General features: G+C 36.9%; 1 protein-coding gene across 4 annotated transcripts in view; it reads left to right on the forward strand.

Annotated features, from left to right (window-relative positions):
* Positions 1 to 22,143, forward strand: part of LOC109060697 (phosphofurin acidic cluster sorting protein 2-like) — a 58,411-nt gene that overhangs the window by 32,064 nt on the left and 4,204 nt on the right. Inside the window, exons 5-24 of one of the 4 annotated variants that reach the window (XM_042748851.1) lie at positions 510 to 672; positions 1,674 to 1,765; positions 2,128 to 2,211; positions 3,266 to 3,325; positions 6,212 to 6,360; positions 6,925 to 7,018; positions 8,230 to 8,316; positions 10,224 to 10,360; positions 13,009 to 13,147; positions 13,254 to 13,358; positions 14,230 to 14,336; positions 14,432 to 14,586; positions 15,842 to 15,952; positions 16,050 to 16,152; positions 16,816 to 16,848; positions 19,370 to 19,412; positions 20,749 to 20,791; positions 20,873 to 21,014; positions 21,314 to 21,537; positions 21,641 to 21,754. In XM_042748851.1, coding sequence (XP_042604785.1) covers positions 510 to 672; positions 1,674 to 1,765; positions 2,128 to 2,211; positions 3,266 to 3,325; positions 6,212 to 6,360; positions 6,925 to 7,018; positions 8,230 to 8,316; positions 10,224 to 10,360; positions 13,009 to 13,147; positions 13,254 to 13,358; positions 14,230 to 14,336; positions 14,432 to 14,586; positions 15,842 to 15,952; positions 16,050 to 16,152; positions 16,816 to 16,848; positions 19,370 to 19,412; positions 20,749 to 20,791; positions 20,873 to 21,014; positions 21,314 to 21,537; positions 21,641 to 21,754 — 2,185 coding nt within the window. The remainder of the gene's footprint in view (positions 1 to 509; positions 673 to 1,673; positions 1,766 to 2,127; positions 2,212 to 3,265; positions 3,326 to 6,211; positions 6,361 to 6,924; positions 7,019 to 8,229; positions 8,317 to 10,223; positions 10,361 to 13,008; positions 13,148 to 13,253; positions 13,359 to 14,229; positions 14,337 to 14,431; positions 14,587 to 15,841; positions 15,953 to 16,049; positions 16,153 to 16,815; positions 16,849 to 19,369; positions 19,413 to 20,748; positions 20,792 to 20,872; positions 21,015 to 21,313; positions 21,538 to 21,640; positions 21,755 to 22,143) is intronic. The other 3 variants (XM_042748852.1, XM_042748853.1, XM_042748854.1) reach the window with 3 other exon arrangements.

A 22,143-nucleotide genomic window follows, 5' to 3' on the forward strand; every position in this document is an offset into this window, starting at 1 on the left:
AATGTCATTCTCTTTTGTATTTGTAAGTGTTTCTCCATTTGGGGTCACTCATGTTAATAATGATTAGAATGCTGGAACACTTAATGACTAATATGTCTTGTTCTTTTGTTTCGAGACAATTATTCTTAAAAAGGTCTAGTGTATAGGAGTGTTGGGGGCCTTTATGTGAGCGTGGACCTACTTGTGCATTTTATTCAGCTATTTAGCTTTCTGTCAAGGCCTGCAATCAATCACGGCAGTTTCACCCCCGCAAATTCCAAATTCCTCTCTGCCGAGATTCCAGCGATAATCATATTCAATAGAGACTCAAACACAGAAAACACTGAACATAGGGGGACAGTTCATCTGTCCAAGAGGTCGATTGGGAATGCAACCTTGAATGGACAAAAAACTGAGGCTTTCAGATGGAGCTCATGAGCTGGAGTTAAGCTGAAAGGACAAGAAGGCGTCTGAAGAATTCTGACTCTTTTGTCCATGTGTTACTTATTTCTGAATGTTTATGTTTAAAGGTGATGCAGCACCCGACAGATGGAGGCCAGATTTTAGGTCTCCATAGTAATGTGAAGGAAGCACCGATGCGTGCAGCAGAGCTGAGTGTTTACTCACTGTCGAGTCAACCTATTGACCCAGAGGACGGCAGTGGTCAGCCAGAGACAAAGGCCAAAGCTTCAGGTGATTCACACAAATGTATCAATATATTACAAAAATGTGTTCACATTTAATGCAAAGTGCTCTCATGAAAATCTAGTTGGTGCAGGCTGATTGGTTTCTTTGAGCCAATGAGCTTGCTGCTCAATATTTAAATACTCGGCTAGTGCTTGCTGTAGCAGTCACAGTGTGCTTCAGATACCCTCCACCTCCCCCAGCTCCACCTGTATAAATCTGCTATGGGATAATTTAATGTATGTTATATATGGGGATTATTTTACTTGCTCTGCTGCAGCACATAGAAAATCTATTTCAAGCCCTAACACATTAACATTGCCATGTATATTACCATACTAAACTCTCAGAGAGTTGTCTTGACAGAACTGTTGTTGGACGAATTTCTGTGTGCAGTCCAGTCATTTGAATAGGAATCCACACATATGCGAATCACGTTAGGCTGTGCATCATACATCGCTACAGTACTTGTACAATGTACTTTTTTGCCTTCGAAATTTCACAAAGGTAACAACATCTAAATGGCAAGGAGGGGAATGCATACAGGAAAAATCTTTAACCACTACACTAAACCACCCCATATACCCAGTTGTCCTTGCAATTGCATAACTGTACAGACCACAATATTCCATCAGTGATTGGGTTTGTTTTTGTACAGTCATTACATTGACTTGAAAGATACTAATGGGCAGTTTGAGTGCATTAAGCTGCAATAAAGATAAAAAGTCCCCCGGAAACACTCTGTACCACAAAACATCCTCCCATCCATCATCTCAGAGCATATACAAAGAAAAAGTGACTGATGCTGCGGTACATTAAAAGGGAAAGTAGCTTCAGCAGCTCAAGTGTTCTCAAATTGGAGGAATAAAATTGCTACATGTTTTGAATGAATCATTTCAATGCTTTGTGTTTTTTTCTTTTGGATGTCAGATGGTACTGAATGCCAGAGACTTTTGCTGCATTAAAATGTCAAGTACCGTAGGGTCATTAAATGTCTCTTTCTCTTTTAGACCGTTCTCCAGATATGGATAACTATTCTGAAGATGACGATGATAGTTATTCGTCAGAGCAAGAGGCGAGTGATGACGCTGTTCAAGGCCAGGTCAGGAGTTCTCACCAACATGTCTTTAATATATCTTGCTCTAAAAAAAATAATAATTTCAAATTGGTAATTCCCTGTTTTCTGCTATGACAGTGCCAATCTGTCAATATCTTTGGTCTTATTGGTGTTAGTTTTCGCATATGGGTTAACCTTTAAACAGTACTGCATTGGGAGAATTTACCTAAAAAAGAATTCCGTCCACTGATAGCATTGGTTAATGGCTGATTAAACTAGATTTTGGGTAGTAAGGGATTAAGAAGCTGGTTTTTGCAATGTGTGGTTAATTTAATATTTTGCCCCATTTCTTTAGAAAAGGATCTCTACCTATCAAAAGCATCAGATTTCTTGAAATTCTGTTTTAGGACCTTTATGATGAGGATGATGATGTTCAGCGGAAGCCGAAAAAATCTAGGAGAAAAATGATCAGAACCATATCTATGACCCGGGTATGTACACATATACTCGCTCTGCATTTGTCCTGGGGGCCAGAAACAAACATCTGAGTACTTGCAGAAAGTAATAGGACTCATAATCGAGCTCTGGGGAACACCATTTGTAAAACATCTTTGTATACCAGAGAATACAGTTTTGCTAACTGACATAATAACAGTGCCAATAGCTGATATGATTCAATTGTTATATACTATATCACTGTAATATAATCCACCCTGTTCTCTGTTTGTTTCTGCATGCAGGCATGTTATCACTGCAGTACAGTTAGATGACCCTGCCTGTTATCATAGATTAATTGTCTTGATACAAGTCACTTCAGGCAGCTACCTGATAGAAACATAGATAAGTTGGCTTTGTGTCCAAAAGGTGGTGTTGGGTTCAGTGTTATCTAGTTCACAGAAGGTCATAGAAGGTGATGTTCTAATCCTCTTAAGCAAAGCTCACCATCAGGAACACAAATGTTAACCCAGGATCAATGTGTAAACTAGAGCGACACTAATATACATTTCCTTACACTTTTCTGAAGCACATTTTTAACGTGTCTGACTACTACTGTATGTACTAGCATTTAAAGTTAGTTATATGATACAGTGCACTAATTGTGTACATACATGATATTACACTGTAATTATATTTACAAAATACCTGCATTTAATTACATCTATAATTAATTAAGTTACATCCATAATTGCACTGTAGACTTTACCCCTACTCTTAAAATTAACTATACCTGCCCATAATTGCAATTGTTAGCAGCAAGATTGTTTAGCAATGCAACATAAGTTTGTTTTACCTAACAATTTACAATTAACAAGTTAAAGATGCCTAATAAAAAGTTGGTTTATGCCATTTATTTTTCCATTTAGTCTTTTGTTTTTTCCCTATTTTACTGTCTCAACTAAAACGCATGCCAAAAAGTACAATAATTTTACTGTTTTATGTACCATACTTTTTTCTACTGTTATTATAACATATAGTATATAGTATAGCATTGAACAGTTGCATTTTAGAAGTTCTTGATGACACATTCTCTCAATTTCTTTATAGCAACCCAATTTCAAGCAGAAGTTTGTTGCTCTCCTGAAGAGATTCAAAGTATCTGATGAGGTGAGAATTTTTTTTGTCTTTCATAAATCACAACAGAGAGAATTACATGTTTGCCTGAAGTTCTATACTCTCCGCTCTCTATTTTGCTGTCCTGTGATTTGTCATCACAAAATCACTTCAGCCATGAAATTCAACCTTTATAAAAACAGCCCTGGGACTTGGCAATGATTGATATTGTGGCTGAAATGTGAGAGGAGCTTTGATTTTTGCAGTGTAAGATATGATGTATATCACTTCTAAAACTAAACTTACTGCTTTGCTCTGAGAGGACAAGTTATGGGGTCATGACTTAGGACATACATGTTTCTAGAGCCTGCAGGCAAGATTTAAGTAGCTTTGTGGTCTCATTGTTAGAGTCTAAGCTTGTTAGTTGATAGCTGTTTGACTTTTTGGCTTCCTTGTCCGCTTGCCTTGGCTGCCACATTCCGTTATCCAAACCCTACAGGAAATGATCCAGATTTATTTGGCAATCAGTCCAGCAACTTCCTGATTCAGGGTGATGACACAGATTTGTTACATTGGCAGGCTGTTCCCATGAGTAGCATTGCCAACATGGGCTTGTCAATGCAATAGCTCACTTTGGGTGTGTCTCAAATATGTAGTGTATTTCAAAACACCTGTGACATCAACCTCTGATTGACATTTGAAAAAATGACTTCACTTTTGGGGATTTCCAACAGCAGTTAAATCACAGCTTTCCGGTTACTTTTTTTTTTGTTGAGAAAACATTGACCATAAACACCTGTGACATCAACCTGCTGCGGGGGCTGCAGCCCCCCCCGTCATAGCATCAGCCCCCCCTGGTGGGGGGCTGTGGACTAACCTAATATTGTACTTAAAAACGTGAAAAAAATACAAATAAAAAAATAAAAAACCAGACATAACAATGTGTTTAATGTGGGATTAAGATATAGTGTATAAGATATAAAACTAATGATTAATTATTTTAATATTTCGTTGATAAAAGACTAACCTAGCCTCCTCAGGAATGCTTCCGTCACCGTCAGAATAATGGCTTCCGTCAGAATAATGGGCGTTTACTAGCCGCTCTCAAGCGCACGACCGCATGCATAATTTTGCCACAAAGAACCGGCTGAAGAAATGATTATGAATTTGTCAAAAATAGCAAGGAGACATTTAATTGTTTATTATTATAAAATGGTGTTTTCTGTGTCGCTGCAAAGACGATGCGGACTCGCCATGAACGCCAGAGAGAAATGCACATTTCATATGGATTAGGCCTACATATTCAGAGAGTAGCCTATTTATTTTTCGTTTTGAATATTTTCGTTTAAAAGTAGACATTTTTAAGCTTTTTATAATAGATAGCCTATATTTCTCAAAACTGTCTGTGAGGCACAAGCTGAGTTTCTGCGCCCTCCAGTTCACGTGCAATACAAGTGATGTGCCGGCACCTTATTACATTGTCTGCTAATATATTTGCTTGTTTATTAAATACAGGCAATGGGTTGATAAAATATTGATCAAAATTAAGATACAATTTATACAAAACGAAAATCTTTTAAATAGAGTCTTTCTACAAAACAAAACTCAATAAAGTGGTCAAAATCATGTCTTACCCACTCCATGTCTCATAGGCTATTGCGCATGATGTATCATATCTTTCTCATGCTGCATGCTCACTTTCATAATAAACATTGATTAAAAATAAATAAAAAAAAATGTACATTAGCCTATAATATTTTAAACAAATATGAAACCAAATATGTTTTCTTTAATGGCTACAACACATAGCCTAAACAGTACAGAGATTTTTTTTTTTTAATTTTTTAATTTATTTATTTTTATTAAACATCAAAGTACAGGTACATCAGGTACAATTTTTGTGTATAAAAACAGTAACAATCACGCCAGGGGAGAAGACTAGTAGAGAAATTTCATGTCGTCAGTCACAACATAATGACGTCACATATTTTCCAACCCAGCCCTCAGCCCCCCCCGCATGAAACAGCTTCCAGCGCGCCTGTTGACCATCGTTCATAGCAATACAAAACATACTATAACATTAATTTGATGAGTAAAATCAATCTTTGGTGTTTTGCTGGTTTAAGTTGGTTTAGCTGGTCTCCTGTCCTGGCCAAGTTAGTGTTACGCTTTTTTAAGAAGGGATAGTGGAGCAAAACAATGGTAAAAAAGTCTGTTTGTGGGCTGGCACATTTTAAATCAGTGTCCACTTATAAAGGACGGATCCAGCTGTGAACACAATGCAGCACTTAAGATGTAAAAAGAGTGAAATTTGTTTATTTTATTACCTTGAAAAAGAAGTACAATAGTGTAAATTCTTATAAATTCTCATTATTAGGATGATCATTCATATGCCCCCTTTACTTTCAGACTATTCCTTATCCTCTTTCTGTCTGTTGTTTACTTTTACACAATGAACTTCTTTCTGTCTTTTAGTCTCAGCTGCCTTAGGAGATGCATTTTATGGTATGAATGGGTCATTACTGGTGATTGTACTGTCCTGTGAAAATTCTTTCTAAGAAAGATTGCACTGAAAGCCTGGTTTTTCAGCACATGCTGACTTTTTAAAATGGGCAAATCACGCTCAAGTCACATTTTACTAAAAAAAACAAAACAAATAAACGTATTTATTATAGTAATTTGTCATTAACTATAATATAAAATAATGTAATGTTTTGGCATAAATTAAAGGCAGTAGATCATATACTACAATTAAAAAACAACCAACAACAAAAAAAAACTTTATTTTTTAATTACGGCAATGATCAATTAAAAAACAAACAAAAAAAAAATTGTCATGAAGTCAGTTTGGTTTAAAATGTGACCTGATCATGTTCTTGTGAGATTTACTTACATTTCATACATATCTACAATTGATTTATATTTTGCTGGCTCTAAAAGGTCTTGGACTCAGACCCGGTTGATCAGACGCAGGAGGTTGAAGATTTGGATCTTCTGTATGACAGTCTAGAGGTTTATAACCAGAGCGACAGTGGCCCAGAGATGGAGGACAACGAGAGTCTTCTCAGCACTCCCAAACCCAAATTAAAGTAAGAGTCGTGAGTCATAGCGCTAGTCTGATGCATATTACACACAAAAATGGCAAGCCATTTTCAAAATCACATCAGATTGGTTGGCTTAAAGCAATTTGCTTGCTTTTTGTCAGTCCACTGGGAAATAAAGTCATGCAAAATTCCCTGGCTGTTATAAAGAAGACTTCTAAGGAAGAAATGGTGCATTTGACAAAGTTGCAAATTTCATGTAATTAAATCTTTGACAGATATTCAGAGTTTAGTTGGAGACAATTAGTAGCAAGCAAACTAGATATCCTTGTGGATATATTTCACTATGTTAAGTTCTGTAAGTTATTTCAACTTTCCCTTTTTTCCTTGGCCGTTCCTACTTCTAGATGCTCTACTCTTATTGATAATCGTCCACTGTCTTGTTGACTCTTAGTCAAAGTAAACGACTTCCAGTTGCTCTGTCTTTGCAAATCGCTGCCAGTGTAAACACCTCTTAAAGAATACTGAGGACAACTTAACTGATACTGGATCGTTGACCATGAAATCCAATTCTTGGCTCTAAGACTTAACGTGTGCATGTTTTCCACTCAAGCCATTCTTTGAGGGAATGTCTCACTCCAGCTCACAGACGGAGATCGGCAGTTTGCACAGTCAGAAGAGCCAACCGAGAGAGCCAACCTCCACTGTACGTCTGACATTTTCAATACTTGTATTATCAGTATTATTCTGCCTAGAAAAAAAGCAAACATAGAGCATGTCAATGTTGGTTGTATATTGTATATTTAATATAAATTTTCATCATTTTTCCCTTATAAATGTAAGCAAAGTCAGGTCAAACTCATCTGTCACAGTACAGATCATAATCATAAATCATAAATCAGTTTTGACAAAATGAGATGAGAAATTCACTCCCCTATAAAATAAAGTACACAGTCTTGTTTTCCTCTAATTTTCAAGTACTTTTTGCATCAAATCTAAGCTTGTCGTGTTGTGATTGATCTCAGAACTGCTTTGTTTGGTTAATTTCTTGCAACTCTTCATTAAAGATTTTTGTTGCATCCCCTACCCTTGTAGAAAAGAAGTGCACTTAATTGTGCACTTGTAATGTACTTCAAATCTTCAACGTATATATTTTCACATATAATATTAATGATATAAAAGGCCACTTGAGTGTACTTTTAGAGAGTACACTTTCAAGGACTGTTTCTTAACACTCAGTGACAAATGATTTAAGAATCGTTGTTTTAATAATCTTTAAAGAAGCACACTTATTCTGATGTGTTGTCTAACATGCTATAGCACATGTAAAACACTTGATTATAATTTGAACTGTAATGTGTTATTCAATATTATGTTTTAGCATTAATATAATTTAAATGTACTAAACTGCAACATAATTTTTACAAATGTGTAATTAAATTATTTTTTAAAAACATGACATGACAGTTTTGCATAGAAATGACAAAGTATATTTTTGTTCACCATAAATATTTGTCAGTACATTCAGCATCACTTTAACTATATTTCACTGTCAATAGAATTATGAAATTACATTTAAGATTAAGCTACAAAGAAATTACATATAAATATTAAGATTACTTAAGTCCTACATAAGTGGGCCAAAAAAGTACTCCAAAGTTCAACTAATTAAATTTAATATAATTTTAAGCTATAAAACATTCTTATTTAATTGCAATTAGCATGCACTTAAGTGCCAGAAAACATTGCATTCAGTTCATGCTTAAGTTCTTTTAAAATATATTGCTTCTAATATAAGTAATAGTGTACTTCTCTTTCAGAAGGGTCTGGAGGTAATGGGAAAATACTTGCAGAACCAAAGCATGAACCCTATGCTCACTACTGTGCTTTGTTTCTGTGCATGTATGTGTGTTTCAGGGTGGCGATCTGTTAACAGTGGATAAAAACAGGGTAATGGGTGGCAGAAATCCGGATGACCCTACAGTGGTGGACTCGGCAGCTGGGGTCAGTGACAATTTCTGCATTTCTATGTAACATACAGCAATTTTTACACAGCTCTCTGAAATACTGTAGAAGATTGATAACTGTATAGATATATAGGTGATGTAGTTTATTTACTTTTTTTTATTCTCTTGATTACTATTGGTTCTTTCTGTCCCTATCAGTTCACATCTGTTTAAAGGGAAGAGTAACAGTGTGTGAGTGTTTAAATGTGTTTACTGCCCAGCATCACCACAATAACAGCCCTAATGAGGCACTTTTAGAGAGATGGGAGGAGAGAGAGACAGAGCCAACAAATACAGTGCATCCATGAGGGACTTTAAAATGTTGTGCAGTAGGGTACATGTTATATTATTCTGTGTAGCTGGGATAGAATTAAAAGATGGGTCACAAATTAGAAGTACAAATCGAGGATTTGTAAAGAAGAATGTCGGAGGTTTTCAATATAAACCAAGAGGAGACTGGTTTTCCTTTGCTGTTTACAAAACTTGGTTCTTGCGAGACTAGCATATTCTCACTGGAGTTTACGCTACACCTTTGTCCTACATAATCCACTGAAACGGCACTCTCTCGTGAAAACTAGAGATTACTTTTTGTAAAGTTTAAATATGAATTTTTGTTTGCCGCATCAGTTCATTTCAGAAGGCCTTTATTAACTCCCTGGAAACTATGGAGCACTTTTTATGATGGATGGATGCACTTTTTTGGGCTTCAAATTTTCAACAGCCATTCACTGGCATTATAATGCTTGGAAGAGCCAGGACATTATTTAAATATAACTTTGATTGTATTCATCTTAAAGAATAAAGTCATATACACCCAGGATGGCTTGAGGGTGATTAAATAACCGGGTAATTTTAATTTTTGGGTGAACTATCAATGTAAGTATCAAAAGTAAAAAGACAAAAGCAGACATGTCCATATTCAAGGATTTCAGTGTTTTAAAACAGTACTTTTTACAGAAGAATTACTTCACAAATAATGGACAGTCATGACCTAAATATGACTTTTATTTACTCCATCAGTCACGTGCATGTTCAAGCTATCTTAGACATTTTGGCCAGTAAATGAGTTGTTGACTGAACAACAATTTCAGTCAGATCAGTCTGATATGGAAATGAATCGCTTACTGTGATCTGTGAACCAATTTTTCAGGTTCATTTGAAAGAATCAGAAAGAATCAACATCTCAGAAGGGGTGAGTTCTCCAGTTCAAAATAATGAGGAATGGTATGTTTTTATGAAATAAAGTGAAAAAAATATTATGCTTTGGAATGTAGAGAAGCAAACGTTTCCCAAAATAAAAATAAAAGCACAGATACTTGAAAAATTTACTTAAGGTAACAAAGTATAAATCCGCAGTCCACTGGTTAACAATAACAACACTACTAATGAATATTAAACTTAAGCATCTAGCTCGTAGATTTCAGATTCATATCTATAGACTGGAATATCATATTGTAAGACTTGGGCCAGTAAGCAACCACTTAGCAATCATTTAGCACACCCTAGCAACCACTCAGAACTCCCTAGAGTTGTGATGTCAAGTTTCATGCAACCAATCAGCGGTCACATTTTCTTCAAACAAGAGAAAAATCCATTTTATGTTTAGTAGAAGATGCTCTTCATAAGGGCCATCCTGTTTTTATTGTTTTTGTGCGCTGACTGTTGATAATTCAAGGCTGTGGTCTGTGTCGCACACTTAATCAGTCCTAACAGTATCTAGTGTGTTGAAGTCACACACACACACACACACACACACACACACTCTCTCTTTCAGACACATCCACATCGCAATTCTGCTTTGTGGCTAAGTGGCCGTTGCCACAGCAACATGAGAATTTTCACGGCCGCGCGAGCCCTTGAAGAGAGTGATACATGTTCCCGCCTGATGTTTATGTCTCCATGCAGGAGCTGGTGGAGGACGAGGCGGGTGGCGGCGTGGCATCATGTGAAGCCAGCATGAGCTGGGACATGAGCGCGGAGAAATTAGCAGGAACAGTGGGCAAACTCTGCAAGGCTGAGTCGCAGACTCTCATGTCGCCTAGGTAACACACGCGACCTTCTATTCTTGTCTTCCTGTTTTTACTTTCCATCTGTTTCTGTTGCAACCTCCCACTCTCAAAGTCCTTTTTTTTTCTGTCTGAACTTAATTAACTTAACTTGTCTTGAATTTAATAATAGACCTAGCAGATGTTCTTACATCTGGGTGTTTCTTTAACTACAGAGGGCAAATGTTTAGTGCAAAAACAGTGCAATAAAAATTTTAATGTGAATAAACTGGTGGTAATGCATCTGTCCCTATGGACAGGTTTTATTTTGGCATGTTTTTTCCATTGCACTGTGAAAAACTCTGGCCAACCAATAAGCTTTGCACTTTTGGTCACATGCCCATGTTAATTTCATCAGCGAAGACTATGACCCTGTCCCAAATGGCACCCTAAACCTTCACGGTCTTCCTCTGAGTCCACACTTTCGTTACGTAATGGCGCTTTGACTGTCGGGTAGAAGTCTGCTGCAGAGCTCGCCCCGGAGCGGGCTCAGCAGAGGTGCGTATCAAGGGCGCAAAGGGGGCGCACGCGAGCACTAATTTTGAATGCTAAAATGATTAATGGGACACCCTACGGTCTCGTGGACTTAACGGACATGCGCACATGGCAGCCATTGTAAGTCCGCAAGACCGAAAGTGCACATGAAGTGTTCCATTTGGGACAGGGCATATGACGAAAAATGTTCGTTGACAAGCTTTTTTTTTCATGACGAAAATGAGACGACAATAAGGTCAATAAACGGTAACTATGACAATCTCAACATGCAATATAATTGATGATAAAAACTAGACTAAATTGTAATTAAAAAAATATTTTTTTGTTTTGTCAAAAAATGAGGAGGCAAATATTGCGGACTGCTGTGTAACCGTGTAACCATTATACAGCATGATGAAAAAATGCTCTTGATTTGACACAGGACCAAGACTAAGACTAAATTAATGCTGCCAAAATTAACACTACAAGTCCAGAAATGCTACAGTTGCATAAAACTATGATTTGGTTGACGCTCACGAACAGACTCTATTGTTAAATAGAATTTGAAGCTTGCTCTGTCTTGTCTTCCTGTGATAAGTTAATGTCAAACAAAGTTGTGCAATGTTTTGCATCCCAGAGATGTTTCTGCTTTAATGTAAGCACCACCTATTGTCAGAGACTGACAATGCATTTGCATTCATTTTTTTTTATGCACTGGTCTGAACAGACGCATCATAAAATTGAAAATCTGGTCAAATGTTTGTGCTGAACATCATTCATGCTGGTGGCAGTAGGCCTTTACTGAACAGTAAAATTAACAGATTACAACTTTTTCTCACATATATATTTATAGATGCCATTATAATTTTTCCTTAGATTTTATTGTTTTACCATTGCCTCTCTGTAAAACATGAAATCCGTAAAACATGAAAATCTATCATAAAAAAATATAAGCCAAACAATAGACAAACTTTATTTAGATAAAACTTTCCACAAATTGCAACTGCAGTTTTGTCACCCCAACCAACAGTTTTGCCCTAATAAAATTTTATATCGAATGAACCGGTGGCAGTTTATCTGTTTAGACTAACACCCGTATTTGCATGCCAACAATTTACAAATAACTTTTGTTTCGCCCTGCAAAAAACTCTGAGCATCCAGTAAGACTGGCACTTTTGGTCACATGCCCAGAGCTGGTGCTGTTGCATAAAACTACAATTTTGCCCTGAAAATTGGAAAGTCACAAAATGAAACTGAAGTAGCAAAACATCTTTTCTTCAATATTGTGATGTACATCAGAGTGAAATGGATATTGGAAAAACAGGACGGGGACTTTGTTCTATTCATCAGTTGTTGATTGAATGGATATGGATCAAATCCGAGATTGCAGACAGTTGTTGAAAGGAATGGGTTTTAAGTAAACTAAAGTCTGGTGCAGAATATGTCACCACAGAGAAGTCTGTAGATCGAATGCAGTCACATTCACGATAAGATTAATATCATGCATTTACCAAATAAAGTAAATGTTTATTTCATGCCGACTTGAAACCAGCGAGTGTGAAAAGAATGTTTTAAGAGAGTTTATTTTCTAAAACTCCACAGGACTGAAAGTGCTCAGTTGAAGAAACGCCCATCTGTTATATTTCTCTAGTGGTCCATCACAACATCAAATCGTCTGTTCTTCCATGCAGTTTTCTAGTTGGTTGTTCTCACAGGCCTCTACTAGACGGCATATGTGTGTGTTTGCAATGGCTAATGAGCTCATTAAGACTCAGTCCCCGAGCGATGGGCTCACAGATACTTTAGGAAATGTGGAACGCAGTCGTGCATCACGGACTCGCCTCTTTTTAGCTTCTTTCTGTGGTGCCTTGGGAGGCAGAAGATGCCACAAATTGTGATGCACGATCAACTCTGTTATTATAGTGCTACAGATCTTAGTTCAGACTGAAATAACAACTGTGAAGTGTTCTTCATCTGAGCTGAATATTGTATATTTATATCCAATCCAGTGGGTCAAGACTCCATCTAGAACCAGCTACAATGTTTTAAAGCAGACCTTTGCGTGCAGCAGGTTTTAGCTTGGTTTTCCAGCTTGACAAAAATGTCTTGCGGGAACTATAATAACTAAAAACAGCAATGCTAATATGTCTTTCTCCTTGTTGGGTGGCCAGTAAAACAGACAGTAAGCTGCAGCGGCGTCCGCGCAGCACATCCATGAAGGACAGACAGAACTCTAAAGCTCAGAGCGATCGCACCAGCAGCATCGAGAGCGAGACCTCGCCAGACTCCAGGCTCATCACACAGGTTTGTGTAAGTGTGTGTTTGTGTCTGCCGGGATAAGAATTAAGGAAATACTGATAGACTGATTTGTGTACACGAGTGCTCATTTTCTGACCTGACGTGCTTTCTGTCGCAGGTCCCGAGGAAATCAGTGTACGATCAACTCAACCAGATCCTGAACTCTGACGAACATCTGCCGGAGAATATCATTCTCATCAACACTACAGACTGGCAGGGACAGGTGTGTTTTTAACACTGCTTTTCACACTGTGTCTCTGTCTAGTTTTCCAATAAAAGTACTAAAACATCCTAAAACAACATAAAATGTAATTGAGAATCAAAACCGTGTAATGAGAGAACACTTTTCAGAGAATTTATCTTGTATTACGTAACTTTTTTCTTACCGTTTTGGCAAATAATGTCTTGTTTTAACCGTAAACCTTGCTAGATTTTGGTACATTTGGTACATTATTTTCCTATTATGTTTTGTAATGTTTCTTCTCAAGAAAGCATATAATTTTGATGTTTTGCGAATATGTTTCAATATTTTTAGTGGACAATGAAAATGACCAATTAAAGTAAAAAAATATGTTTTTTTTGTGTGTGTATTTTAGTTATTTCATAAAAAGGTGCTTTTGTAAAATCAAGTTTAAAGATTTTTAGCAACTTCTGTAATCAAGTAAGTAAATTATTTATCATGCAAGTTAGTGGATTAGTGTTTATTAGTATTCTACAATGTGGATACAATGATGACTTCAAAACAGTAACAGTGCAGTAAGAGGGTTATAATTATAAAAAGAAAAGAGGAGACTTGTCCTTGATTTACTTGTCTCAGAGTTCACTTGATTTATTAAATAGTACATTATTTTAATAAGAGATGGTTATTATGGTAACAGGATTGACGCATTAACCTGGGCATATGAACTGTTTTTATCACTTGTCTTGTCTGTTTGGATTTATGTGTCCTTCCCTGAGGCTGATGTGTCCCGCAGGGATAGCCATTACGTACATCCCAGTCCTCATTACTTGTTTTCATTCACTTTAGTCTCTTTAGCATTCGCACTAATTCCCTCGTGCTGTTTTTTGAACTGTGAACTCTGTTTCTGTGGCAGTATATGAATGAGATTCTTCAGGAGCACAAGCAGCCTATTGTGTCCACCGTCTCCCCCGCAGACGTTCAGGCCGCCTTCAACACCATCGTCACCAGGATTCAACGATTGTAAGCCTCACTGTGCACTCACCACACACAAATACATGTCTGTGAGAACTTGAGCATGATATTTCGCATCTCTCTCATTTTGGTCATTGTGTCAGCTGCAACTGCAATGCACAAACACCACCCACCATTAAAGTGGCAGTGGCCGGCGACCAGAGTTACCTCAGCACGGTCCTTCGCTGCTTTGTGGAGCAGCTCGCCAACAAGACGCCCGATTGGTTAAGCTACATTCGGTTTCTAGTCATTCCTGTCGGTAAGCAGAATAAAGTATCTGAAGCACGTCCCAATAATTATCTCTCAAAATATCTTCATTTATTTGTTTTATTTTTATATATATATAGTAAAATATGCTAATTACAATGGGTTTTATAGCTGTTTTTCATATGTGACCTGTGCTGGCAAAATGAGTCAGAATGCGCTACTAATTCTAAAACAGATAGTTCCGGTCCTTGATTCTGATTGGTTGAGCCACGTTCGAAGCTGTTACACTACAAACATACACCTTTGTTTACTTCTGTGTGTTGCTCGGCAACCACTTTTTTTGGAACCACAACTTTTTCTGAGGAACTACATTGTTTGGTGGAAGAATACTGTTTTTATTAATATCATTACACTTTATTTGCTCGGTTTCATTATTTTGGGAAAGCTTACTAAATTTATGGAATAACCGTTTTATAAAACAATAAGCCCCAAGAAGCTGTGGTTTACAGTGAATTTATAACAGCTAAACAAACAGCTATAACAACGCCCCTTAGCTGTTATAAATTCACTGTATACCACGGCTTCACGGGGCTTATTTCCTATTTTAATATAGCAATAATACTTATTTTGAGCTACAGGCAAAAAAAGGTTAAAAATTTTGGTCGAATTTGAGGCTTTCACAAAAAATGAGTTAATTAGGCCCTTATCTAGCAATCCCAATGCTCCAAAGAGTAATTAAACATCTAAAAGTATCTTAATTTGTACGCTTTCTGAGAGGAGTTTTCTTCTCGCGCAGATTGACATCTGAAGGGCACACGATCTGCATAAATATACACAAATACACAGAATTACAGTAGTCACGCAGACATAATCTGTGATGTCTTAAGTGAACGTTTGGGGAACTGTTGGGGAAAAACATCGGATGTGTAGCATTATATCAGATCCGTGCAGTACACTATGTCTTAATGTCTTAATGTTACAATGTTAATCAGACAATTAAAGAGTGAAAATCCCGCTGCTCTTGATTTTGCTTTTGTAGTTTTAATAATCAGTTTGTAATGAACACAAGTGATTTACTTTTTGTTTCTCGTACATGAATGTTTTTGTTTAGATGTAAACGGAAAAAAGTAATACTCTATACACTTGTTTCTTTCTTATATTGTTCTCTTTTTTAGATTGTGCTATATTGTCACCATATTTGGTGTTTAGTGAGTGTTTATTTTGGACTTTGGTCCGATGTGAAAGACAGCTACTTAATTCTGCGGTATTTCTTCAATGTGAGCAAAATGTACTTTGTTTTTGATCAGGCTGTCATCCACTGGCTAAGTACATCTCAACATTTGACAACAAGTTCAATAACATCTTCATGGACGCCGGATGGAGGGACGTGTTCGGGAGGCTAGAAGCTCCTAATTCAGGTTAGCGAGTCTGCTAATATGGGCTCTTCACATGATTTCTTTGTTATCTGATTTGATGCTGGTTCTTAATCTGTGCGATGTTTAAAAATGTCTACAGATAATATTGATGTGGCCGGACGTGTCTCGCAGTATCTGGCTGGAGCCAGCCTCTCCCACCAGTTCCCTATTTCTGAAGCAATGCTCACCTATAAACAAAAAAGGTATGGTCTCGTGATATGTGTGCATGGAAATATGTAATTAATGATGTGGCGTGCGTCAGTTATGCTTAAATGTAGTGTATGTTTGTTCACCATCTGGCCAAAACACAGTTGAATAAAGTGTGTCCTAATCCAAGAAGTCTAAAGGGTTAATCTTACCATATTTGCCAACATGTCCAAGCCATATTTTACCCCAAATTCAAAAGAAAAATATATTAAATGATATTTCAGTTAAAGAAAATTAAGGTGTTTTTTTAGAACAATTCTTTATTACAGTAAAGAATGTACTATGTACTGAAAATCATCACTGACAATTACAAAAAAAATTACAATTGTGCAGATACACTGCAGCAATGAGGATTTAGGCAATACATAATGGACCTTAAATGCAAAACCATCTTTGTTTTAATGCAAAATATAAATTCTTATTCGTTTTGTTTTTGGGGTGAAATTTTTGTTTTTGACAAGGACATGTTTTATGAGATTATATCAATATCGGCAATTAGTCCATAAAGTAGATCGAACAATCAGTTGCACTTGCATTTTCTTTTTTTTAATTATGTCACTCGTTTGTTTTATCTGGTTTTATTTTGTCATTGAGACGTGGACGTGTGTTGGGGATGGCGCAGTAACGGTTATGCTTTGGTCTTTTGTTTTTGCCTTCAAGAAGAGAAGTTTGTATTTTGATTTTTACATCAGGTACCTAATCATGTGTTTGGGTTGACGTTTTAATGTTTGCTGTGGTTTAAATCACTCATGCTCTCAGTGTGTTAACCTCACACACACCTGTCTGCGTGACTGCTAGTTTTTGCTCACTGTGTGTTTTTCGTGTTCATAATCCAGTCTTTTTGTGTCTTTAACTGATTCAGTTTGGTTTGAGTTTAACAGGTTTGGAGAAAAGAGATGGGGACGAACTTTGAAAAGAGACGAGTGAACTAGGGTGGTTATAAATGTGGTTGTTGCTTGTGTCCAAAACGTTGGCTAAATGCCTTCTTATTAGAACAGGTTTTCGAATGATTTGGGAATAAAGGAACAGAGAATCCTGTTTTACCACTAGCAGACTGTGCTAAATTAGTCAATATCCAAATATTGGATGAATATCAAAGTACACGCACACACTGACTGGAACATAAATCTGTGATAGTCTAAAGAAGGAAGGAAGAAGGAACCAATTATCACTTTGAAGCAGAACAAAATAGAGAAAGATGAAGGGAGATATAGAGAGAGGGGCCCAGGGGTACAGAACGTGATAAAACACCTATAGAGAGGCAACCAAGAGAAATGAATGAAGTGAGAATGGACAGCAGAGATTGTTACGCCGCAGGTGTGTCATCAGACCACATTAAAATATCAACAATAACTCCAACCCATCATTTTACAGTTGCATTAGCTGACGCATCAGAGCAGAGACTAAAATAAACATTAAACAGTGTTCAGAACCCAGTTTATTTCTGAAATGTTGTGCATGACATGTTCTAAGTGAAATATGACATTCAGCCAGGAAAATAAATGTTGATTTCACTCACTGAGAATTGATTAGATGTGCTTGAACTCGCATTTTACAATTTAGTTTATGCCCTTTGGCCAAGCAAATCGAAACTTATTTTTATGTATGAGCAGTTTTATGTTTGAGCAGTTTGCTGAAATCAAAGTCATGTGGTGTGACCAACTAAACATGCATGGAAAAAATTAAACAAAAAATAACACAGGAAAACATGTTATAGAGAGACTGACTTTTTATTCAGGTCAATAAATCTCTTAAAATACCAAATAATTATTAGTTAAATGAATATGATGTCTTGTGGTGCTACTCTACACTAATTTAATATTTAATAGTAATTCATCATTTTAAAACGACACTTTTTAAAAAGAAAAAAGTTATGATTAAGTTGTATTTAATGTATAAGGAAAATGTTCTTAAATATTTAAACTTTTCTTAAAAAAAAAAGCAAAGAACCTGGCACAATTTTTTTAAAATAGGAAACTCTGATGGTGTGTGCATACCAAAAGCAAGTGAATATTTGCATCGCGTTATCGCTCTAGATTACTCGTGAGATTTTTTACGTGTCACTTGTGCAAATTAAAACATCTCGTAATGCTCTCCTCCATTTTCTGATCCAACCAGACTTGTCAGTAAGCTCTTCGCAGATTGACTTGTGTGACAGTGCATCATGTTAATTGAGTGACGCGGTTGAGGCATACGTTGCGTGTTCACGGTAATTCAGTTAATTCAGGTAATTTGTGCGAGTAGATTACACACAAAGTCAAATGACTTTATATGTAATCTACGGAGCCCCACACATAACATGCAAGAAAAAATCAATAAATCGTGTGCACGATTTACTAATTCGTTCACTCTATGTACTAAAACGTGCACACGATTACTATTCCGTTCCCCCGATGTGCTAATTCGTTCCCTCGATTTGCTAAATCATGCACACAATTTACTAATTCGTTCTCTTGATTTATAAATCGCGTACACGATTTAGCCTACTATTTTTGCCTGCATGCCATGTGCGGGGCTCCATAGTAATCTACTTGCATGAATAATTTATTTTGCTTTTGGTGTGCTCACACCATTAAAAGACATTAACCCAGCTGGTGGAGTTAAGGTTTAATTTTTTTTACGTTTTATTCGAGACAACTCAAGTAGATGTCTGCAAGCAGAGAGCTTTCTCGGTTGTGATTGGTCATTGTATATGTTGGTCAGACATCCCATCTAAGTAGGTGATTCTTGACCTAAAAAAGCTGCAGTGTGGATCAGACTTTATGCTTATAGTCAAGTCTGGCTTCAGGAGAGGAGTTCAGAATCTTGGAAGTTCCTTGTGTTCTGGTTTCTTGAGTGTTAGAGAGCAGCTTAGGCGCTTGGGAAGAGTCACAGAAGATTAAAAGATTATATAACAATGAGTTCAATAATGAAGCGCCCCCATAGCCTGCGGCCTTACACCCCCGATTGGTGGAGGATGTAAGAAGCTATCCCAGCGTCCTCTCATGGCATGAGCCCTCACACTCACTGTGGCCTCACAGCACTCTGTCCACTAGAGGGCACCACTCTGTGTCACACTATCTGATCTGACACCCCCATTCTCACCCCCCCCCCCCCCCCCACACCCTGACGACTTCACACGCATCTCTCAGACCATCCACCCTCACTGACAGCATAACATTACACGTCCTGCCAGCCCTGTGCTAACCACGCCCTCCTGTTTGACCTCCACAGCCCTGATGAAGACTCCTGCCAGAAGTTCGTCCCATTCATTGGGGTGAGAAATGCTTTCTCTTTCACTTCCTCTCTGTTGTTGTTCTAAAATATCAGCTGCGCTTTACACAGGTATACTTGGTTTTCCATTTACAAAAACATTAGAGGCACATACCCCATGTTTGTTATAGTGAGAAATGTGTTTATATGTATATTTCTTATATTATTTTAATTATAAATAGGATTAATCGCATCCAATATAAAGGTTTTGTGTGTGTACTGTATATATTTATTAAGTATGCATATATATATATATTATATATATATATATATATATATATATACAGACACTTTAAGTATATATTTTGAAAATATTTACATGTATTTACATGTTTATATTCATATAATTTATATTATATATTTAAATATATTATATATTTTTATATTTATATTATATATTTATATTATATATTTAATGTATAAACATTTTTCTTAAATATATACATGCGTGTCTGTATTTATATATACATAATAAATATACACAGTACACACACATATATTGTGTACACAAAAACATTTATTTTTGGATGTGATTAATCGTGATTAATCGCTGACAGCACTAATATATATATATATATATATATATATATATATATATATATATATATAATATATTATAATATAAAATAATATATTAGTATCTAATTTTGCCTACAAACGTTTAGCACCACCAAGTTATCTACTTTTATAAAATGTTGTTTACGTAAGGTTTATTACAGGAAAATAATGAAACCTCTCAAATTTGTATTCAGAGATTTTTTTTTTTTAAGAATTTTTATGTGTGAGGCATTAACAATATGTTCTGCAGTTGTACGTGTAGAAAACAAGATTTTACACAGCCATCATTTGTGAATTTTATGTTAGTTTTTATACCAAATTTGTTAGTTGTAGTGTAGAGAAAATGATGTACCAGTTACTGTATATTGTATATTCTGTATAATGAAATATTTGCAACAGAATTGTGTAAACACAGACTTCAGATATGCTACATACATTATTGTCACACCTTGTCATGATTATTTATGACGTTACACCTATGTATGTATAATGTGTACATATCATTAATGTAATAATATGTACATTTCCAGTTATCTTCTATATAGTTTTTCAAACCAATTTTGTATAAACTTGGATTAACTTTTTTGATCAAGAACAAGATGTAAGAAATCAGTTGTTATGACTAGCGGTTAGTTCCATCATGTTAAAAATGTTTAAGCCTCGAGCATTGCATTGTGGGCTACAGTTTTGTGCACAGTGCTGGATGTACAGTATATTGGGGGTATTCTGTGCATACGAAAAAAATACTACAGAAATGTCATTTAGGATGTGTTTTCTTGCAGTTGGTGAAAGTGGGGATTGTGGAGCACAGCTTATCTACATCAGGTAGGATTTACTTGAGTCAGGAACACAATGAACACAGTAACAGCAGTGAAACATGACTGATGTGTGTGTGTCGTCTGGCAGTGGACTCTGATGATGCGGTGATGGTGGGCAGTGTGAACATGCTCTCCTCACCTCCAGCACAGACAGGAACACCGTACGGGAAAGACGTGACCTCCACCCCTCCGTCATCCCCCTCTGTTTCTGCCAGTCTCTCTGGAGCAGGGTACGAGAAACTGTGCATGTGCTTGTGAAAATGTAGCATAAGAATCCCGATTGGTTTCCCAGACAGCATATCGTAAGCAAATGAGATTGCATGAGTCTAATATGACCATTCATCCCTAAAGTTATTCCAAGACAAAAATGAAGTGTTACCAACTTCAGCGCAACATTATGTAAACCATTTCAATGAGAAATGAGGTTGGAAATAGAAAAGTATCAAACACTGTTGCATTGATAAATCGACGTGAAACCCCTTACTGTACATCTACTGCACACTTGTATCTCAAACATACGTGTATGCAGTTCTCCAGGAACCGGTGGGGAGGTGATGGGTCTTCAGGTGGACTACTGGACGTTACAGGGTGCAGAGAAGAAGAAGGAAGGTGAGAAGAGAGACGTGGGGATTAAGAACACGCTGAAGAGCAACTTCCGCTCGCTGCAGGTTTCCCGAATCCCCAACGGAGGGGAGCCCACACCTCCTCCTGGAATGGCCATGACTGTTGTCATGAAGGAGAAGAACAAGAAAGGTGTGTTAAAATGAGCTGCTGGCTCGTGAAGCGTCGAAAGCGGTTAATTTGTCTGCCATGTGCTGTTACTGCTGCTTCACGTCTGGTTTCCTTCTACTCTCAGTGATTTTCCTGAGCAAGAAGCTAAAAGAGAAGGATGTGGACTCTAAGAGTCAGGTGATAGACAGCATCAGCAGACTCATCTGCACCGCTAAACACCAGCACACCATGCTGAAGGGTAAACCAACACACAGACACAAACCTGCACAACCCCCAGCACATAGTGAAGCTCGTAGTGAGAGTGTCGTTTGTTGGGTGTACTCTACTACCACCCTGTGGTCACTAAATGTGATATTTGTTGTGAAACGTTGCATGGGTCCTTATTGTGGGATGTAACAGGTTTCTTTTATAATAATAGTTTGGCTTGCTTAGTTAGGGACACTTCATTTATAGTGATATCGTTGACTTGATTGCAAATTATTGCACAGATACTATTTAAACTGAACTGAGCTGCATGATGACATCACTGAATTCAATGATGAACTGCCTTTAATTGAAAAATTAGTGTTAATAATGTCATTTTGCATCATTGACACACTATTTTCCTAATTAATGTTGTTCAGTTGC

The sequence above is a fragment of the Cyprinus carpio genome, chromosome B22, assembly GCF_018340385.1.
Source record: "Cyprinus carpio isolate SPL01 chromosome B22, ASM1834038v1, whole genome shotgun sequence".
NCBI classification, from domain to species: Eukaryota; Metazoa; Chordata; class Actinopteri; order Cypriniformes; family Cyprinidae; genus Cyprinus; species Cyprinus carpio.